This window comes from Tinamus guttatus, unplaced genomic scaffold (genome assembly GCF_059628265.1).
Source record: "Tinamus guttatus ecotype Peru unplaced genomic scaffold, ASM5962826v1 Tinamus_guttatus_pri_ptg001845l, whole genome shotgun sequence".
NCBI lineage: Eukaryota > Metazoa > Chordata > Aves > Tinamiformes > Tinamidae > Tinamus > Tinamus guttatus.
The window spans coordinates 14423-33994 of record NW_028290379.1 but is presented as its reverse complement, the minus strand read 5'-3'; the positions used below and the strand labels follow the sequence as shown (position 1 = coordinate 33994).

The 19572-nt window shown below is 64.2% G+C and overlaps 2 protein-coding genes across 3 annotated transcripts; both read right to left on the bottom strand.

Moving 5' to 3' along the window:
* Positions 1–563: 563 nt before the first annotated feature.
* LOC148590014 (serine/threonine-protein kinase Chk1-like) lies at positions 564–12322 on the bottom strand. The gene is made up of 12 exons (XM_088539568.1): positions 12255–12322; positions 9853–10076; positions 9692–9756; positions 9549–9618; positions 8062–8250; positions 7885–7989; positions 7703–7798; positions 4628–4736; positions 4384–4546; positions 2268–2399; positions 2095–2196; positions 564–665 (listed from the first exon to the last, which is right to left on the bottom strand). Exons 1-12 carry the CDS (start codon positions 12317–12319, stop codon positions 564–566), a joined length of 1422 nt encoding a protein of 473 aa, XP_088395694.1. The 5' UTR covers positions 12320–12322.
* A 313-nt stretch (positions 12323–12635) lies between these two features.
* On the bottom strand, positions 12636–18902 carry LOC148590013 (dolichyl-diphosphooligosaccharide--protein glycosyltransferase subunit STT3A). Of its 2 annotated transcripts, none has more exons than XM_088539569.1 (17): positions 18811–18902; positions 18651–18711; positions 18436–18557; positions 18218–18363; positions 18055–18145; positions 17865–17971; positions 17635–17799; positions 17386–17566; positions 17161–17316; positions 16993–17084; positions 16768–16923; positions 14471–14659; positions 14272–14388; positions 14093–14195; positions 13836–14024; positions 13629–13744; positions 12636–12685 (listed from the first exon to the last, which is right to left on the bottom strand). In XM_088539569.1, the coding sequence occupies exons 1-17, from the start codon at positions 18896–18898 to the stop codon at positions 12647–12649; spliced, it is 2118 nt and encodes a 705-aa protein (XP_088395695.1). In that variant the 5' UTR covers positions 18899–18902; the 3' UTR covers positions 12636–12646. The 2 variants fall into 2 exon arrangements, with proteins under 2 accessions (XP_088395695.1, XP_088395696.1); XM_088539570.1 differs by having other exon boundaries at positions 16768–16860.
* Between the last annotated feature and the right edge of the window lie 670 nt (positions 18903–19572).

Genomic DNA, 19572 nt, shown 5'->3' with positions numbered 1-19572 from the left:
CCCGCCGCGACCTCAGTAGGCTCCAGGGTTAACGCCGCGCCCTGGTTGCAAGGCGGGGGCCGGGGAATCGCTGCGGATGGGTTTCCCCCCCCCCCCCCCCAAAAAATGCCCCTTTTTAGGGGCAATTTTGGGGCAAAATCCCCAGAAATTGCCCCTTTTTTGGTCCCCACACAAGCCACTTGCGTAAAGCAAGGGCTGGATGGAGCCAATCAGGGCCGGCGGGCCGGCACACGCCCCCTCGGGGCAGCCAATGGCGTCGCCGCCCGCGCCCCGTGCCCGCCCCGCCCTTAAAAAATCACCCTCAAAGCAGAGCGTTTTAAAGCCCTTTTTTCCTCAAAACCCACACGTACACACACGAAAAAGAAAGGAAAAAAGCGAGGTTAAAAAAGCCAAATCCTTTTATTTCCCCCCCAAAACACTGCCGAGGCCCAACTATCCCCCCAAAGGTAAAAAAATCCCCAAGTGCCGCTCGCTCGCGCAGCCTCCCCGGCCGGCAGGAGCGTGCGGCGAGTTGTGTCGGGCCTCGGCGGAGGAGGAGGAGGAGGACGAGGAAGGGGGGTGGCTCAGGTGGGGGGCAGCGCGGCGCCGCCGGGGGGGCTCAGCACGGCGGGGCCCAGGGCCCCCCGCAGCCGCAGGAAGTGGCGCTTGAACTCCAGCCCGTCGCCCTGCGCCCGCCGCGGGGACGGCGGCGTCAGCGGCATCCGCATTGCACCCAATGCACCCACATTGCACCCGCGCTGCGCCCGGGGCACCCGCATTGCACCCGTGTTGCACCCGCGTTGCACCCAATGCACCCGCGTTGCACCCACGCTGCACCCAATGCACCCACGTTGCACCCACATTGCACCTAATGCACCCAGGGCACCCGCACTGCACCCGCGTTGCACCCGTGCTGCACCCAGGGCACCCATATTGCACCCGCATTGCACCTGCACTGCACCAAATGCACCCAGGGCACCCGCATTGCACCCGCACTGCACCCAATGCACCCGCGTTGCACCCGCGTTGCACCCAATGCACCCGCATTGCACCCGCGCTGCACCCAGGGCACCCGCGTTGCACCCGTGTTGCACCCAATGCACCCACATTGCACCCGCGCTGCACCCAGGGCACCCGCATTGCACCCGCACTGCACCCAATGCACCCAGGGCACCTGCATTGCACCCACATTGCACCCAATGCACTCGCATTGCACCCACGCTGCGCCCAGGGCACCCGCACTGCACCCAATACACCCACATTGCAACCATGGTGCACCCAGGGCACCCGCATTGCACCCACGGCACCGGTATTGCACCCAGTGCACCCGCATTGCACCCGCTCTGCACCCAGGGCTCTGGTATTGCACCCAGGGCACCCGCATTGCACCCCATGCACCCACATTGCAACCATGCTGCACCCAGGGCTCTGGTATTGCACCCAGGGCACCCACATTGCACCCGCATTGCACCCAATGCACCTAGTGCACCCACATTGCACTCACATTGCACCCGTGCTGCACCCAGAGCACCCATATTGCACTCGCATTGCAAGCAATGCGCCCACACTGCACCCAGTGCACCTGCCTTGCACCCAATTGCACCCGCCTTGCACCCAGACTGCATCCGCATTGCACCCACATTGCCCCCAGTGCACCCACATTGCACCCATTGCACCCGCATTGCATCCAACTGCACCCACATTGCCCGCAGTGCACCCACATTGCGCCCAACTGCACCCACATTGCACCCACATTGCACCCACATTGCACCCCCCATGCACCCAGTGCACCCACATTGCACCCAGTGCACCCACATTGCACCCCCCATGCACCCAGTGCACCGCATTGCGCCAACCTGGCACCCAGTGCATCCACCTTGACCCCCGTGCACCCAATTCCACCCATCTGCCACCCGATTCCACCCACCTTGCACCCCCTAGGGCACCCACGGGTCCCCCCAGTGCACCCAGTGCTCGGCACCCCAAGGCACCCGCCTTGCACCCCACTGCACCACTCTGCACCCAATCGCACCCACCTTGCACCCAATTCCACCCCTTGCACCCAAACGCACCCCGTTTCCCCCCTTTCCCAGCCCTCCCGCGCGCGCCGCTCGCCTTGGAGAGCCGAAAATCCGCCAGGATCCTGCTCTCCATCTCCACCAGCGTCACCTTGAAGATGAGCTTGTTGTTCCGCCGGTCCGTGGTGGAGATGGTGACCTGCGGCGCAAGCAAGCGCGGCGTCACCGCCGCGTCCCCGGTGCCGCCGCGGCGTCGCGCGCGGGACGCACCTGGTTGGCGCAGCTCTCCTTCCAGCCGTAGCCCATCTTCTCGCAGGCGTCGCGCAGCGCCCGGTACGAGCCGCCCGCGTCCAGCTTGGTGAAGAAGCGCGTCATCCTCTTCACCAGCCGCTGCCACGGGCTCTGCGGGGCGGCACCGAGCTCACCGCGCGCTCGCCGCATGTTTGCACCCTCCTCCCTGCCCCTGCATTTATTGCACCGACGCTTGCACGGGGCTGCAAGAGCCTTGCATGCAAATATTGCATGCACCGGCTGCGTTTTGCACGTCGCGCCGTGCACCGCGGCGGCGCGTGCACGGTGCAACGCCGCGCCGAGCTGCACCCAGGGCACCGGTATTGCACCCAAGGCACCCACATTGCACCTGCGCTGCACCCAGGGCACCCGTATTGCACCCAGTGCAGCCACATTGCACCCGCGCAGCACCCAGGGCACCCATATTGCACCCGCGTTGCACCCAGGGCACCCAGGGCACCGGTATTGCACCCAAGGCACCGACATTGCACCCATGCTGCACCCAGGGCACCTGTATTGCACCCAGTGCAGCCACATCGCACCTGCGCAGCACCCAGGGCACCCATGCTGCACCCGCGTTGCACCCACACTGCACCCAGGGCACCGGTATTGCACCCAAGGCACCCACATTGCACCCGTGCTGCACCCAGGGCACCTGTATTGCACCCAGTGCAGCCACATTGCACCCGTGCAGCACCCAGGGCACCCATATTGCACCCACGTTGCACCCAGGGCACCCAGGGCACCGGTATTGCACCCAAGGCACCGACATTGCACCCATGCTGCACCCACGTTGCACCCACACTGCACCCAGGGCACTGGTATTGCACCCAAGGCACCCACATTGCACCCATGCTGCACTCAGGGCACCTGTGCTGCACTCAGGGCACCCATATTGCACCCAGTGCACCCCCATTGCACCTGTACTGCACCCAGGGCACCCGTATTGCACCCAGTGCACCCACATTGCACCCACGCTGCACCCAGGGCACCCGTGCTGCACCCGCGTTGCACCCACACTGCACCCAGGGCACTGGTATTGCACCCAAGGCACTGACATTGCACCCATGCTACACCTAGGGCACCCGTATTGCACCCAGTGCAGCCACATTGCACCTGCGCTGCACCCAGGGCACCCATATTGCACCCAGGGCACCCATGCTGCACCCACGTTGCACCCAGGGCACCCATATTGCACCCGCGTTGCACCCAGGGCACCCATGCTGCACCCGCGCTGCACCCAGGGCACCCACATTGCACCCGCGTTGCACCCAGGGCACCCACATTGCACCCGCGTTGCACCCACACTGCACCCAGGGCACCGGTATTGCACCCAAGGCACTCACATTGCCCCTGTGCTGCACCCAGGGCACCCGTATTGCACCCAGTGCAGCCACATTGCACCCGTGCTGCACCCAGGGCACCCATATTGCACCCGCGTTGCACCCAGGGCACCCACACTGCACCCAGGGCACCGGTATTGCACCCAGTGCAGCCACATTGCACCCGCGCAGCACCCAGGGCACCCATATTGCACCCGCGTTGCACCCAGGGCACCAGTATTGCACCCAGGGCACCGACATTGCACCCGTGCTGCACTCAGGGCACCCGTGCTGCACTCAGGGCACCCATATTGCACCCAGTGCACCCACATTGCACCTGTACTGCACCCAGGGCACCTGTATTGCACCCAGTGCACCCACATTGCACCCACGCTGCATCCAGGGCACCCGTGCTGCACCCGCGTTGCACCCACACTGCACCCAGGGCACCGGTATTGCACCCAAGGCACCGACATTGCACCCGTGCTACACCTAGGGCACCCGTATTGCACCCAGTGCAGCCACATTGCACCTGCGCTGCACCCAGGGCACCCATATTACACCCATGTTGCACCCACACTGCACCCAGGGCACCGGTATTGCACCCAAGGCACCCACATTGCACCCGTGCTGCACCCAGGGCACCCGTATAGCCCCCAGTGCACCCACATTGCACCTGCAGCTTGCACCGGGGCGCGCGCACGGTGCAACATTGCACCCCCGAAACGTTGCAGCGTTGCAGCAGAACTGCACCCGTGCACGCGGTACTGCACCTGCGAGGAGCCCGGCGTGCCCAGCAGCTGGCTGTTGAGCAGCATGTGCTCGGGGCACGCGGGCTGCGAGAAGCTGATGGCCTGCGCCAGCGTGTCGAGGTCCCAGAGCGCCGCGCCGGTGCCGGGCTCGGGCTGCGACGTGGAGCAGCGCGCCCTGTCCTCGCTGCGACGGAGCAGAACGTGCACCATGAACCGTGGGCGATCCATACGGATTCCCGCCGCGCTCCGCGCGCTCCGGGCTCACCCGCGCGGGCTGCCGGCCGCCGAGAAGTCCGCGTCGGAGCGCGCGTGCTTGGAGAGGCCGCCCGGAGACTCCGAGAGGCTCCCGGCGCCGCCGCGGGGTCGCTTGAGGCCTGTGGGGTGCCGTGAGCCCCCGCCAGCTCCGCTTCCGCCTTTTCCCACCCATTCCCAGCTTTTCGCACCCGTTCCTGGCCGCTTCCACCCTCCTGCATGTTCACATGCTCCTCTTCACCCTCTGACACCCCATTGTGCCTTTTTCCCCCCCTCTTTTCCGCCCTTTCGGCCCCTGCTTCCCCCCTTTCACACCTTTTCTCGCCCCATTTCCACCCCTTTGGCACCCATTTCCACCCATTCCATCTTTTTTTTCTACCTTTTTGCACTCGTTTGCACCCATCTCCACCTGTTTGCACCCATTTCCACTCCTTCCCACCCATTTGCACCCGTTTCTGTCCTTTTGCACCTGCTTCCGTCTGTTTCCACCCCTTTCCACCTCTTTGCACCCATTTCTCCATGGTTGCACCCATTTCCACCCGTTTGAACCCATTTCTGCCCTTTTGCATCTGTTTCCACCAGTTTCCACCCGTTTCCACCCATTTCCACCCGGTTCTTCCCTTTGGAATCTGTTTCCACACCTTTCCACATCTTTGCCTCCATTTCCTGATGTTTGCACCCATTTCCACCCATTTCTGCTCTCTTGCATCTGTTTCTGCCTGTTTCCACCCGTTTGCACCCGTTTCTGCCCTTTTGCCTCTGTTTCCACCCGTTTCCACCCGTCAGCACCCATTTTCACCCCCTTCTTCCCTTTTGCACCCATTCCACCCATTTCCACCGTTTCTTTCCTTTTGCACCCGTTTCCACCCATTTCTACCTGTTTCCACCCACTTCCACCCCTTTGTACCCGTTTCTGCCCTTTTGCATCTGTTTCCACCCATTTCCACCTGTTTCTGCCCTTTTGGGTCTGTTTCCACCCATTTCCACCCATTTCCACCCGTTTCCACCCGTTTCTGCCTTTTTCCATCCGTTTCTGTCATTTTCCACCCTTTTCCACCCATTTCCACCCGTTTGCACCCGTTTCTGCTCTTTTGCATCAATTTCCACCCATTTCCCCCCTTTTCCGCCTCTTTGCACCCATTTCCCCATAGTTGCACCCATTTCCATCTGTTTCTTCCCTTTTGCATCCATTTCCACCCGTTTCTTCCTTTTTGCATCCGTTTCCACCCATTTGCCCCCTTTTCCGCCTCTTTGCACCCATTTCCCCATGCTTGTACCCATTTCCACCCGTTTGCACCCGCTTCTTCTCTTTTGCATCTGTTTCCACCCGTTTCCCCCCTTGTCTGCCTCTTGGCACCCATTTCCCCATATTTGCACCCACTTCCACCCATTCGTACCCATTTCCACCCGTTTGCACCTGTTTCTTCCCATTTGCACCCATTTCCGCCCGTTTGCACCCATTTCCACCCATTTCTTCCATTTTCCACCTGTTTGCACCCGTTTCTTCCCATTTGCACCCATTTCCATCCGTTTGCACCCATTTCCACCCGTTTCCTCCCTTTTCCACCCGTTTCCACCCGCTCGCAACCGTTTCTTACCATTTACACCCATTTCCATCCGTTTGCACCCATTTCCACCTGTTTCCTCCCTTTTCCACCCGTTTCCACCCGCTCGCACCTGTTTCTTACCATTTGCACCCATTTCCACCCATTTCTTCCAATTTCCACCTGCTTGCACCCGTTTCTTCCCATTTGCACCCATTTCCACCCGTTTGCACCCATTTCCACCCGTTTCTTCCAATTTCCACCCATTTCTTCCAATTTCCACCCGTTTGCACCTGTTTCTTCCCATTTGCACCCATTTCCGCCCGTTTGCACCCATTTCCACCCGTTTCCTCCCTTTTCCACCCATTTGCACCCGTTTCTTTGCATGTGCAATTTCCACCCGTTTGCACCCCTTTCCACCCGTTTCTTCCAATTTCCACCCGTTTGCACCCATTTCCACCCGTTTCCTCCCTTTTCCACCCGTTTCCACCCGCTCGCACCCGTTTCTTACCATTTGCACCCATTTCCGCCTGTTTGCACCCATTTCCACCCATTTCTTCCAATTTCCACCCGTTTCCACCCGTTTCTTCCCATTTGCACCCATTTCCACCCATTTCTTCCAATTTCCACCCGTTTGCACCCATTTCTTCCCATTTGCACCCATTTCCACCCGTTTGCACCCATTTCCACCTGTTTCTTCCAATTTCCACCCGTTTGCACCCATTTCTTTCCATGTGCACCCATTTCTGCCCGTTTGCACCCATTTCCGCCCGTTTCTTCCAATTTCCACCCGTTTGCACCTGTTTCTTCCCATGTGCACCCATTTCCGCCCGTTTGCACCCATTTCCACCCGTTTCTTCCAATTTCCACCCGTTTGCACCCGTTTCTTCCCATTTGCACCCATTTCCACCCGTCTGCACCCATTTCCACCCGTTTCTTCCAATTTCCACCCGTTTGCACCCATTTCCACCCGTTTCCTCCCTTTTCCACCCGTTTCCACCCGCTCGCACCCGTTTCTTCCCATTTGCACCCATTTCCACCCGTTTCTTCCAATTTCCACCCGTCTGCACCCGTTTCTTCCCATTTGCACCCATTTCCACCCGTTTGCACCCCTTTCCACCTGTTTCTTCCAATTTCCACCCGTTTGCACCCATTTCCACCCGTTTCCTCCCTTTTCCACCCGTTTCCACCCGCTCGCACCCGTTTCTTCCCATTTGCACCCATTTGCACCCATTTCTTCCAATTTCCACCTGTTTGCACCCGTTTCTTCCCATTTGCACCCATTTCCACCCGTTTGCACCCCTTTCCACCTGTTTCTTCCAATTTCCACCCGTTTGCACCCATTTCCACCCGTTTGCACCCATTTCCACCCGTTTCTTCCAATTTCCACCCGTTTGCACCCGTTTCTTCCCATGTGCACCCATTTCCGCCCGTTTGCACCCATTTCCACCCGTTTCCTCCCATTTCCACCCGTTTCCACCCGCTCGCGCCCATTCCCACCCGCTGCCCCCATTCCCGCCCCCATTCCCGCCGCCCGTCCTCGCCTTTCCGCGGGGTCCGGCAGTACCACCGCTCCTTCTTGACGTCGGCCAGGGCGATGCGCGCGGCCGGGCTCTCCGCCAGCATCTTGTGCAGCAGCGCTGCGAGGGCAGCACGAAAACGCCGCTGCCGACGGGGCCGGGCGCTCCCGCGGCATTCCCGGGAAAACGCCGCGCGCGCCGCCTACCCAAGGGCGCCGCGTCGATCTTCTTCCAAGGCGGCAGGTAGGTCTTGCGCTCCTTCCAGTCGCTGTATTCCTGGCACGCGGCGCTCGGCTGGTCCCAGGGCAGCTCTGCAAGGCGGCGGGCGCCGTGAGCGCCGGCGAAGCCCCGCGGCGGCACCGCGGCGGCGCCGGCGCGGTCACCTCCGGCCAGCATGGCGGTGAGGACGATGCCGCAGGCCCACACGTCCACGGGCTCGGCGCGGAAGGCGGCGCGGCGCAGCAGCTCCGGCGCCACGTAGGGCAGCGTCCCGCACATCTTGGTGAGGCGCCGCTCGCGGCCCCGGTGCCGGAACACGGTGGCCAGGCCGAAGTCGGAGATCTTGAGGTTGTCTGCGCGCGAACGGAGCCGGCCGGGCGGTCGGGGGCGGCGCACTCGGAGCGCTCCCGGCGCGCTCGGAGCATTCCCGGCACGCTTGGAGCGCTCCCGGTGCGCTCGGAGCATTCCTGGTGCGCTCAGAGCATTCCCGGCTCGCTCGGAGCGCTCCTGGTGCACTTGGAGCTTTCCCGGTGCGCTCAGAGCATTCCTGATATGCTCAGAGCATTCCCGGCACACTCGGAGGGTTCCCGGTGCACTTGGAGTGCTCCTGTTGTGCTCAGAGCATTCCCAGCGCACTCGGAGCACTCCCGGCACGCTCGGAGCTTTCCCAGTGCGCTCAGAGCATTCCTCACATGCTCCGAGCATTCCCGGCACGCTTAGGGTGCTCCCGGTACGCTTGGAGTGCTCCCAGTGCACTCGGAGCATTCCCAATGTACTTGGAGCATTCCCGGTGCGCTCGGAGCACTCTTGGTGCACTTGGAGCGCTCCCGGTGTGCTCAGAGCATTCCCAATGCGCTCGGAGCATTCTCAGAGCGCTCCGGGTGCGCTTGGGGCATTCCCAATGTGCTCAGAGCATTCCCAGTGCACTCGGAGCACTCCCGGCGCGCTCGGAGCACTCCTGGTGTGCTTGGAGTGCTCCTGTTGCGCTGGAGCATTCCCAATGTGCTCAGAGCATTCTCGGAGCGCTCCTGGTGCGCTGGGGGCATTCCCGATGCGCTCAGAGCATTCCCAGCGCGCTCGGAGCACTCTAGGTATGCTTGGAGAGCTCCTGGTGCACTCAGGGCATTCCCGATGCGCTCAGAGCATTCCCAGGGTGCTTGGAGCACTCCCGGCGTGCTCGGAGCATTCCCAGTGCGCTCAGAGCGCTCCCAGTACACTTGGAGCGCTCCCGGTGCGCTCAGAGCATTCCCGGTGCGCTTGGAGCGCTCCCAGTATGCTCGGAGCGCTCCCGGTGCGCTCAGAGCATTCCCAATGCGCTCAGAGCCTTCCCAGCGCACTCGGAACACTCCTGGCGCGCTCGGAGCATTCCCGATGCACTCAGAGCATTCCTGGTGCACTTGGAGCGCTCCCGGTGCGCTCGGGGCATTCCCGATGCGCTCAGAGCATTCCCAGCGTGCTCGGAGCATTCCCGGCAGGCTCGGAGCATTCCTGGTGTGCTCGGAGCGCTCCCAGTACACTTGGAGTGTTCCCGGTGCGCTCGGGGCATTCCCGATGCACTCAGAGCGTTCCCGGCGCGCTCGGAGCGCTCCCGGCGCACTCGGGACATTCCCAACACGCTCGGAGCATTCCCGGGAGCGCTCCCGGCACCCACCTCGCTCGTCCAGCAGCAAGTTCTCCGGCTTGAGGTCGCGGTGCGTGATGCCCAGGCCGTGCAGGTAGAGCTGCGGGACGCAACGTTGCAGCGGGCGCCGCAACCGCGACCGCCACCGCAACCGCGACCACGACGCCGCTCACCACGCCGGCCACGAGCTGCTGGAAGAAGCGCTGCGCCTCCGCCTCCGGCATGCCCACGTCGGGCTCTGCAGGAAGGGCTCCGTGTTTGCAAAAACGCCCGAATTCCCCCCCAAATCCACTCAGGGGTTCAGTTTGGGGAGGAAAGGATTCGGAACGCGCACCGATGCGGTCGAAGAGCTCGCCGCCGCTGCAGTACTCGAGGAAGAGGTAGTGCGTGGCGCCCTCGCGGCGGTGCCCGTAGAAGCGCACGACGTTCTCGTGGTTGAGCATCTTGTGGATGCAGATCTCCTTCTTGACGGCCTCGGGGCACTCGGCCGCGCGCTTCATGTCCACGATCTTCACGGCCACGGCCTCCTCCGTGCGGCGGTTCACGGCCAGCTGCACCCTGCAACGAGCGTGCAGGGGTGCAGGGACGCTTGCAATGGGCATGCGATGGGGTGCAGTGTTGCAATGAGCGTGCAATGAGCGTGCAGGGGTGCAGGGACGCTTGCAATGGGCATGCGATGGGGTGCAGTGTTGCAATGAGCGTGCAACGAGCGTGCAGGGGTGCAGGAATGCTTGCAATGGGCATGCGATGGGGTGCAGTGTTGCAATGAGCGTGCAATGAGCGTGCAGGGGTGCAGGGACGCTTGCAACGGGTATGTGATGGGGTGCAGTGTTGCAATGAGCGTGCAATGAGCGTGCAGGGGTGCAAGGACGCTTGCAATGGGCATGCGATGGGGCGCAATGTTGCAACAAGTGTGCAAGGAGCATGCAGGGGTGCAGCAGTGTTTGCAATGGGCATATGATGGGGTGCAGTGTTGCAGTGAGCATGCAGGGTGCATACAGGGGTGCAGCAGCGTTTGCAATGAGAATGTGATGGGTGCAGTGTCGCAATGAGCGTGCAGGGGTGCAGGGATGCTTGCAATGGGCATGCGATGGGGTGCGGTGTTGCAATGAGCGTGCAATGAGCGTGCAGGGGTGCAGGGACGCTTGCAATGGGTATGTGATGGGGTGCGACATTGCAACAAGCAGGCAATGAGCGTGCAGGGGTGCAAAAGCGCTTGCAATGGGCATGTGATGGGGTGCAGTGTCGCAATGAGCGTGCAGGGGTGCAGGAATGCTTGCAATGGGCATGCGATGGGGTGAAACGTTGCAACAAGCAGGCAATGAGCGTGCAGGGGTGCAAAAGCGCTTGCAATGGGCATGTGATGGGGTGCAGTGTTGCAATGAGCAGGCAATGAGCGTGCAGGGGTGCAAAAGCGCTTGCAATGGGCATATGATGGGGTGCAGTGTCGCAATGAGTGTGCAGGGGTGCAGGAATGCTTGCAATGGGCATATGATGGAGTGCAGTGTTGCAATGAGCATGCAGGGTGCATACAGGGGTGCAGCAGTGTTTGCAATGGGCATGTGATGGGTGCAATGTTGCAACAAGCAGGCAATGAGTGTGCAGGGGTGCAGGAATGCTTGCAATGGGCATATGGTGGGGTGCAGTGTTGCAATGAGCATGCAGGGTGCATACAGGGGTGCAGCAGTGTTTGCAATGAGAATGTGATGGGTGCAATGTTGCAACAAGCATGCAATGAGTGTGCAGGGGTGCAGGGATGCTTGGAACGGGTATGCGATGGGGCCCAATGTTGCAACAAGTGTGCAGGGTGCATGCAGGGGTGCAGCAGTGTTTGCAATGGGCATGCGATGGGGCGCAATGTTGCAACAAGTGTGCAGGGGTGCAGGAATGCTTGCAATGGGCATGCGATGGGGCGCAATGTTGCAACAACCGTGCAATGAGTGTGCAGGGGTGCAGCAACGCTTGCAACGGGCACGCAATGGGGCACAACGTTGCAATGAGCGTGCAATGAGCGTGCAAGGAGCATGCAGGAGTGCAGCAGCGTTTGCAACGGGCATGCGACGGGGTGCAATGTTGCAACAAGCGTGCGGGGAGCGTATAGGGGTGCAGCAGTGTTTGCAATGGGCACGCACTGGGGTGCAATGTTGCAATGAGCGTGCAGGGGTGCAGCAGGGTTTGCAACGGGCACGCGATGGGGGCGCAGCGGACACGCAACGCGCGTGCAGCGCTGCAGCGAGCGCGCAGGGGGCACGCAGCAAGTGTGCAAGAGACGCGCAGCGAGCGTGCAACAAGCGTGCTGCGCGCGAGCAACGGGGGTGCAACGGGCACGGAACGGGGGTGCAACGGGCACGGAACGGGGGTGCAACGGGGGTGCAACGGGCACGGAACGGGGGGTGCAACGGGAACGAAACGGGGGTGCAACGGGCACGGAATGGGGGTGCGACGGGCACGGAACGGGGGTGCAACGGGGGTGCAACGGGAACGAAACGGGGGTGCAACGGGCACGGAACGGGGGTGCAACGGGCACGAAACGGGGGTGCAACGGGCACGAAACGGGGGCGCAGGGGGTTTCGCCACGCGGGTGCTGCGGGCGCGCGAGGGGCCGCGGTGGGGGACCGCGGCGGGCTATGGGGCGCTATAGGGCGCTATGGGGAGGCCATAGGGCGCTATAGGGCGCTATGGGGGGTTATAGGGCGCTATGGGGCGCTATGGGGCGCCGTGGGGCCCCGCACTCACTCTCCGTACGCGCCCTCGCCCAGCGTCTGCACCAGGTCCCAGTCCTGCACGAACGGCACCGCCATGATGCCCCCGCCGCGGCCACGCCCCCCGCCGAGGCCACGCCCCCCGCAAAGCGCGCGCTCCGAGGCCACGCCCCCTCCCGGACGCCTGGGCCCTTCCCCGCCCCCCCCAAACGCTCCCGGACGCCTGGGCCCTTCCCCGCCCCCCCCCATGCGGCGCAGACAACGAGGCAACTCCGGTGGTTTTGGGTCCGTTTTCTTTGTTTTTTGACTCTTTTTGTGGTGGGGGGGAACGGGGCGCTCCCCATGGCGCCCCCGACAGGTCCCGTCCCCCCGTCCTGACTCCAGCGCCGCCGTCGTCATCGTCGCGTCCCGGCGCCGGCGCCTCCTCTATGTCCGCGACAGGCCCCGGTTGTCCAGGTCCTTCACCTGCAGCAGGAGGAGGAGGAGGAAGAGGAGGATGAGGAGGAGGATGAGGAGGAGGAGGAGGAGGAGGAAGAGAAGAAGGAGGAGGAGGAGGATGAGGAAGAGAAGGAGGAGGAGGAAGAGGAGGGGGAAGAGGAGGAGGAGGATGAGAAGGAGGAGGATGAGGAGGAGGAGGATGAGGAGGAGGAGGAAGAGAAGAAGGAGGATGAGGAAGAAGAGCAAGAGGAGGAGGAGGAAGAGGAGGAAGAGGAGGAGAAAGAGGAGGAAGAGGAAGAGGAGGAAGAGGAAAAAGAGACAAGGGGAGGAGAAAGAGGAAAAAGATGAGGGGGAGCAGGAAGAGGAGGAGGAGGAGGAAGATGACAAGGAGAAGGAGGAAGAGAGGAGGAGGAGGAGGAAGAGGAGGAGGAGGAAGAGGAAGAGGATGAGGAGGAGGAGGATGAGGAGGAGAAGGAGGAGGAGGAGAAGGAGGAGGAGGAGGATGAGGAGGAGGAAGAAGAGCAAGAGGAGGAAGAGGAGGAGAAAGAGGAGGAAGAGGAAAAAGAGACAAGGGGAGGAGAAAGAGGAAAAAGACGAGGGGGAGCAGGAAGAGGAGGAGGAGGAGGAAGATGACGAGGAGGAGAAGGAGGAAGGGAGGAGGAGGAAGAGGAGGAGGAGGAGGAGGAGGAAGAAGAGACGAGGGGGACGAGGAAGCAGAGGAGGAGGAGGAGGAGGAGGAAGAAGAGACGAGGAGGAGGAAGAGGAGGAGGAAGAAGAGGAGGAGGAGGAAGAGGAGGAGGAGGAGGAAGAAGAGACGAGGGGGACGAGGAGGAAGAGGAGGAGGAAGAAGAAGAGACGAGGGGGACGAGGAGGAGGAGGAGGAGGAGGAGGAGGAAGAAGAGACGAGGGGGACGAGGAGGAGGAGGAGGAGGAGGAGGAGGAGGCAGGCTCCGGGCCTCGCGGCCGCTACCTTGTAGATGCGCACGAGCCAGTGCTCGGTGGTGTAGGCCTCCTCCAGCACGTCCAGCTCGAAGTCCTTGTTGCCGATCTCGGCGTTGCGCACGCGGTCGTAGCCCGGCGGCCGCTCTGCCCATGGTGGGGACGACGACGCGGCCGGTGACGTGACCCACACGCGTCCCCGTCCCCGCGTCCCCTCCCGCCCCACGGCGTCACGCACTGGCCTCGGTGTAGACCTGCCCGAAGCGGTAGTAGCACATCTTGTACATGAGGCAGTTGAGCAGCACCGGGGAGCCGTCGCGGTCCACGCGGAACTCGCCGGCCGCCGTGTAGTAGTCGTGCTCGCGGATGTGGCGGCCCGTGGCCGTGCTGCCGCCGATGCGCACCATCCACAGGAACTTGTTGATGTCTGCGCGCGGGGAGAGCGCTCAGCGCCGCGTCGCGTGCCGCGCGCCGCGCCGCCAACGCGCCGCTCACCGTCCGACGAGTAGCCCGTGAGGCCGCCGAAGATGACGAGCACGTAGCTCACGTCCAGCTCCCGCATGATCTCGTAGGCCTTCTCCTCCGTGGAGGCCATGGCCTTGGCGTGGGGGGAAGACGTGTGGGTCGCGGGCGGCGCGTGGGGAGCGCGCGGTGACGGCGATGGCGGCGCCTACCTGCCCCACGCGGGAGATGTGCGTGTTGTTCCACGTGTTGTTGTCCACCAGGATGGTGCGGTTGGCCATGGCCGTGATCTGGTAGCCGTAGTCCCACCACGACATCACCTTGGCGTCCTGTGGGGCAGCACAAGGACTGAGCGCGCACGTGTGGGGCAGCGTGTGGGGCAGCGCGTGGGGCGGCGCGTGGGGCGCTCACCTCCGGCGTGTTGTGGCGCAGCCAGTAATAGGCCTCGCGGAAGTCGTCGAAGATGATGCGGCTGCCGTCGCCGCCGCGCGCCGACAGCACGATGGAGGGCGACGAGTAGGCCTCGCTCGTGACCCACGTCGAGTGGAACGTGTAGGTGATGAGGAAGAACGCCATGACCAGGATCATGCCGCTGGCCACCTGCGCGAGCGCCGCGGCGGCGTCAGCGGGCGCCCTGCGTGTCCCCACGGGTCCCCACGTGTCCCCAGTGTCCCTGTGTCCCCCTACATGTCCCCAGTGTCCCTGCATCTCCCCCTATGTGTCACTGCATGTCCCCCTGTGTCCCCACATGTCCCCCTGTGTGTCCTCATGTGGGTCCCTGTGTCCCCCCACATGTCCCCGCATGTCCCCCTGTGTGTCCGCATGTGGGTCCCTGTGTCCCCCCACATGTCCCCAGTGTCCCTGCATGTCCCTCTGCGTCCACACATGTCCCCCTGTGTGTCCCCATGTGGGTCCCTGTGTCCCCCCACGTCCCCAGTGTCCCTGCGTGTCCCCCAGTGTCCCCGCATGTCCCCCTGTGTGTCCCCATGTGGGTCCCTGTGTCCCCCTACATGTCCCCAGTGTCCCTGCATGTCCCCAGTGTCCCTGCATGTCCCCCTGTGTGTCCCCATGTGGGTCCCTGTGTCCCCCCACATGTCCCCAGTGTCCCTGCGTGTCCCCCTGTGTGTCCCTGCATGTCCCCCTGTGTGTCCCCATGTGGGTCCCTGTGTCCCCCCACATGTCCCCAGTGTCCCTGCATGTCCCCAGTGTCACTGCATGTCCCCCTGTGTGTCCCCATGTGGGTCCCTGTGTCCCCCTACATGTCCCCAGTGTCCCTGCATGTCCCTCTGCGTCCCCACATGTCCCCCTGTGTGTCCCTGCATGTCCCTCTGCGTCCCCGCATGTCCCCCTGTGTGTCCCCATGTGGGTCCCTGTGTCCCCCCACATGTCCCCAGTGTCCCTGCATGTTCCCCTGTGTCCCCGCATGTCCCCCTGTGTGTCCCCATGTGGGTCCCTGTGTCCCCCCACATGTCCCCAGTGTCCCTGCATGTCCCTCTGTGTCCCCACATGTCCCCCTGTGTGTCCCCATGTGGGTCCCTGTGTCCCCCCACATGTCCCCAGTGTCCCTGCATGTCCCCCTATGTGTCCCTGCATGTCCCCAGTGTCCCCGCATGTCCCCCTGTGTGTCCCCATGTGGGTGCCTGTGTCCCCCCACGTCCCCAGTGTCCCTGCGTGTCCCCCAGTGTCCCCGCATGTCCCCCTGTGTGTCCCCATGTGGGTCCCTGTGTCCCCCCACATGTCCCCAGTGTCCCCGCGTGTCCCCCTGTGTGTCCCTGCATGTCCCCCTGTGTCCCCCCATGTGGGTCCCTGTGTCCCCCCACATGTCCCCACATGTCCCCAGTGTCCCTGCATGTCCCCCTATGTGTCCCTGCATGTCCCCAGTGTCACTGCATGTCCCCCTGTGTGTCCCCATGTGGGTCCCTGTGTCCCCCCACATGTCCCCACATGTCCCCCTATGTGTCCCTGGATGTCCCCAGTGTCCCCGCATGTCCCCCTGTGTGTCCCCATGTGGGTCCCTGTGTCCCCCCACATGTCCCCAGTGTCCCTGCGTGTCCCCCTATGTGTCCCTGCATGTCCCCCTGTGTCCCCGCATGTCCCCCTGTGTGTCCCCATGTGGGTCCCTGTGTCCCCCCACATGTCCCCACATGTCCCCCTGTGTGTCCCCATGTGAGTCCCTGTGTCCCCCCTACATATCTCCCTGTGTGTCACTGCATGTCCCCACATGTCCCCATGTCCCCCCGTGGCTCCGGCCACATCCCCTCTCTTTGTCGTCATGTTTCCCTCATGCGTCCCCCTGTCCCCACATTGTCCCCGCGGTGCCACCTCGGCCCCTCTGTTGTCCCCAGGCCACCGTGGGCGCCGCCACCCGGTGGCTCCTGTACGCGGAGGACGGCCCCAGTGTCACCGACCACCAGCTGGTGAGGACAGGGACACGGGGGACACGGGTGGCACCAACGTGTGGGGGAACACGGCCATGGGGGACACAGGTGGCACCAGGGGACACGGCCATGAGATCACGGGTGGCACTGACACATGGGTGGCACCAACACGTCAGGGGGACATGGCCATGGGGGTCATGGGGGACACGGCCATGGGGGTCACGGGTGACACTGACACATGGGTGGCATCAACACGTCAGGGGGACACGGCCATGGGGGTCATGGGGACACGGCCATGGGGGTCACGGGTGACACGGCCACGGGGGTCACCTCGTTCTTGATGGGGTACGTGGAGTCCTGCTGCTTCTTGGCGCGCTTCTCCGGGCGGCTCACGTCCAGGTTGCGCATGTAGGTGGAGAGCACCTGGGAGACGCCGATTCCCGACAGGATGCACATGACGGGCGCCAGCACCAGCATGAGCCGCACCTGGGAAAGCCGGGAATGTCGGCCGGAATGTGTCGGGATGTGTCGGAACGCGCCGGAGCGCCGCCTCACCATGACGGCCGAGAAGTACATGCTGGTGACGCCGTACATGATGATGAAGATCCTGGCGTCCGAGAGGTGGCTGAAGCAGTAGTAGAGCCCCACTGCGCGGCGGGGCGGTGAGCGCGCGCCGGCCGCCCCACACGCGCACGCGTGCGCCCCACGGCGCGCCGGCCCCACCTGGGAACATGAAGACCAGCAGCTGCAGGTCGAAGTAGTAGGAGGACCATGTGGTGGGCTGGTGCTCGGACACGGAGGCGATGATGGGGATGTTGTTCTTGGCGTAGGACGGGTCGAGCAGCGAGTAGAAGCGGCCGGTCCAGGGGGAGATCTTCCCTGCGGGGGGCGGCGCGGTGGGTCCCGGCGCGCGCGCGCGGGTCGCGTCGCGGCGTCGCGGCGCGTTACCTGTGAGCATGAGCGCGGCGCCGGCGGCCAGCAGCGCGGCGCCCGCCAGCGAGATGACGCTGCGGAAGAGCACCTCGAAGTGCTGCGCGCTCAGGCGGCTGCGCAGGTAGTCCACGGCCGCGTGGATCTGGCACAGCCCGAAGACGCCCAGCGCCGCCATGTGCTCCGAGGACAGCACGGGCTGCGGGGGACGGCGTCACCGCGGGGCGCGCGGCGTCCCCACGCGTGTCACCCGTCCCCACGACCCACCTGGAAGCCCACGAAGGAGATCTGCATGGAGAGGATGGTGCCCAAGCAGTAGACGGTGCAGTAGGCCACGTAGATGCGGTGCGAGAAGCGGCCCGTGAGCATGAGCACCAGCACGTGCAGCGGGATGAGGTTGATGAGGAAGACGTAGCCGCCCCACGAGGAGACCTGCGGGCGGCGGCGCTCAGCGGGCGGCCCCGGCGCGCGGCGGGGACCTCGCGCGGGCGCCTCACCATGTAGAAATAGGCCAGGGCGCACGTGGCCGCCCAGAACACGGAGCCCGTCTTCACCGCCTTGACCCACAGGTAGTAGGTGAGCAGCATGCAGAAGATGGCGATGCCTGCGGGGGGAAGCGCGCGGGGACGTCGCCGCCGCCGCCGCCGCCGCGCGCGGTCGAGCCCGCGTACGGCGCGCGCCGCTCACCCTCGTTGTCGTACGAGCCGGCCACCGAGCGCGAGATGTAGCCGGGCACCACGGCGATCATGGCGGCCGCCAGCAAGCCGGCGCCGGCGTCCTGGGGGAAAAAACGCCCGGATTGGGGGCGGATTCGGGGAGAAGGGGGGACGCCGGGCGGCGCGGCGCGCACCTTGAGCTCCTTGGTGAGGTGGTAGGTGACGACGGTGGTGAAGGAGGAGAAGAGCGGCGCCAGGAACACGCACACGTTGCGGATGTCGATGGTGACGTGGAAGAAGTGCAGCGCGTGGTAGATGGCCGCCGACGTGAGCATGAGGCCTGCGGGGAAGCGACGGGTTCGGGGCGCGCGCGGCCGCCGCGACGGGCGCCCCGCGCGGCGCCGCGACTCACCGGGGTAGATGGTGCCGCCGATGATGCGGCCCAGCGGGTACCACGCGCGGTCGTCGAACCAGTTGTGGAACTTGTAGAAACCCTCCTCGGCCAGGAAGCGCGTGGTGCGGTAGTTGAAGTAGCTGCGGGGACGGCGGCGCCGTGAGCGCGTGTGGGGCAGCGCGTGGGGCGGCGCGTGGGGCAACGTGTGGGGCGGCGCGTGGGGCGGCACTCACGGGTCGAACTCGTGGATGACGCTCTCGAAGCGCAGCACCGAGAAGAGCCGCGTGGAGAAGGCTGCGGGGACGGACACGGCGTCACGGGGGGACACGGGGGGACACGGGGGGACATGGGGGACACGTGGGGACATGGGGGACACGCGGGGACGCCGCTCACACAGCACGGCCGCCATGGAGAGGATGAGCAGCTTGAGCAGCGTGTCCTGCTTCTCGTAGGACAGGCGCAGGAAGCCCAGCTTGGTCATGGCGGCGGCGGTGTCGTCCTTCCTCGCTCCCGGTGTCTTCCTCAGTCGCTCCCGGTGTTTTCCCGCTCGTTCCCGGTGCTTTTCCCGCTCGTTCCCGGTGTTTTCCTCAGTCGCTCCCGGCGTCACCCGCGCGGGGCAGAGCCCACGTCCCTCTCCCTGCGCGCGGGGGGGGGACGAGGCCGCGTCGCCCCCCAGCCCTGGCACCCCCCACTCCCCTCTATGGGTCCCCCCCATAGAGACAGGTGCCCCCCAATAGCCTCAGGGCTCCCCATGGATTTGCCCCCGCTTGACCCATAGACTTGGCCCCCCACACACCCATGGGATCCCCCCCCGGCCCCACAGGGTCCCCCCTGCCCCCAGGCCACAGCCCCCCGCTGTGGGGCTGCCCCATAGAGCCGGGTGCCCCCCCGGTGCTGCCACCCCCCAGGGCGCCCCCCATAGCCCCGGGTGCCCCCCAGGGTCCCGCCCCCCACCCGTGGGTGCCCTCCGCGGCCGTGATCCCCGCTCTGTGGGGCTGCCCCATAGACCCGCACCCCCCACGGCCCTGCGCCCTTCCCCCCCGTGGGGCTGCCCCATAGACCCGGGTGCCCCCCAGGGTCCCGCCCCCCGCTCTGTGGGGCTGCCCCATAGCCCCGGGTGCCCCCCAGGGTCCCGCCCCCCGCTCTATGGGGCTG

What these genes read in the sequence shown, in the direction of transcription:
- LOC148590014 (XM_088539568.1), bottom strand. Translation starts at nt 12,319, where the DNA reads ATGGCGGTGCCGTTCGTGCAGGACTGGGACCTGGTGCAGACGCTGGGC. An exon ending in CACCGCCATGCTGGCCGGAG is followed by an intron (nt 7,990 to 8,061) that starts GTGACCGCGCCG and finishes GCCGCCTTGCAG; the next exon opens with AGCTGCCCTGGGACCAGCCG. An exon ending in CTGCCGGACCCCGCGGAAAG is followed by an intron (nt 4,737 to 7,702) that starts GCGAGGACGGGC and finishes GGCACCCCACAG; the next exon opens with GCCTCAAGCGACCCCGCGGC.
- LOC148590013 (XM_088539569.1), bottom strand. Translation starts at nt 18,898, where the DNA reads ATGACCAAGCTGGGCTTCCTGCGCCTGTCCTACGAGAAGCAGGACACG. An exon ending in GCTGGTCTTCATGTTCCCAG is followed by an intron (nt 17,085 to 17,160) that starts GTGGGGCCGGCG and finishes CCCGCCGCGCAG; the next exon opens with TGGGGCTCTACTACTGCTTC. An exon ending in GGCTCGTGCGCATCTACAAG is followed by an intron (nt 12,686 to 13,628) that starts GTAGCGGCCGCG and finishes CTCCTGCTGCAG; the next exon opens with GTGAAGGACCTGGACAACCG.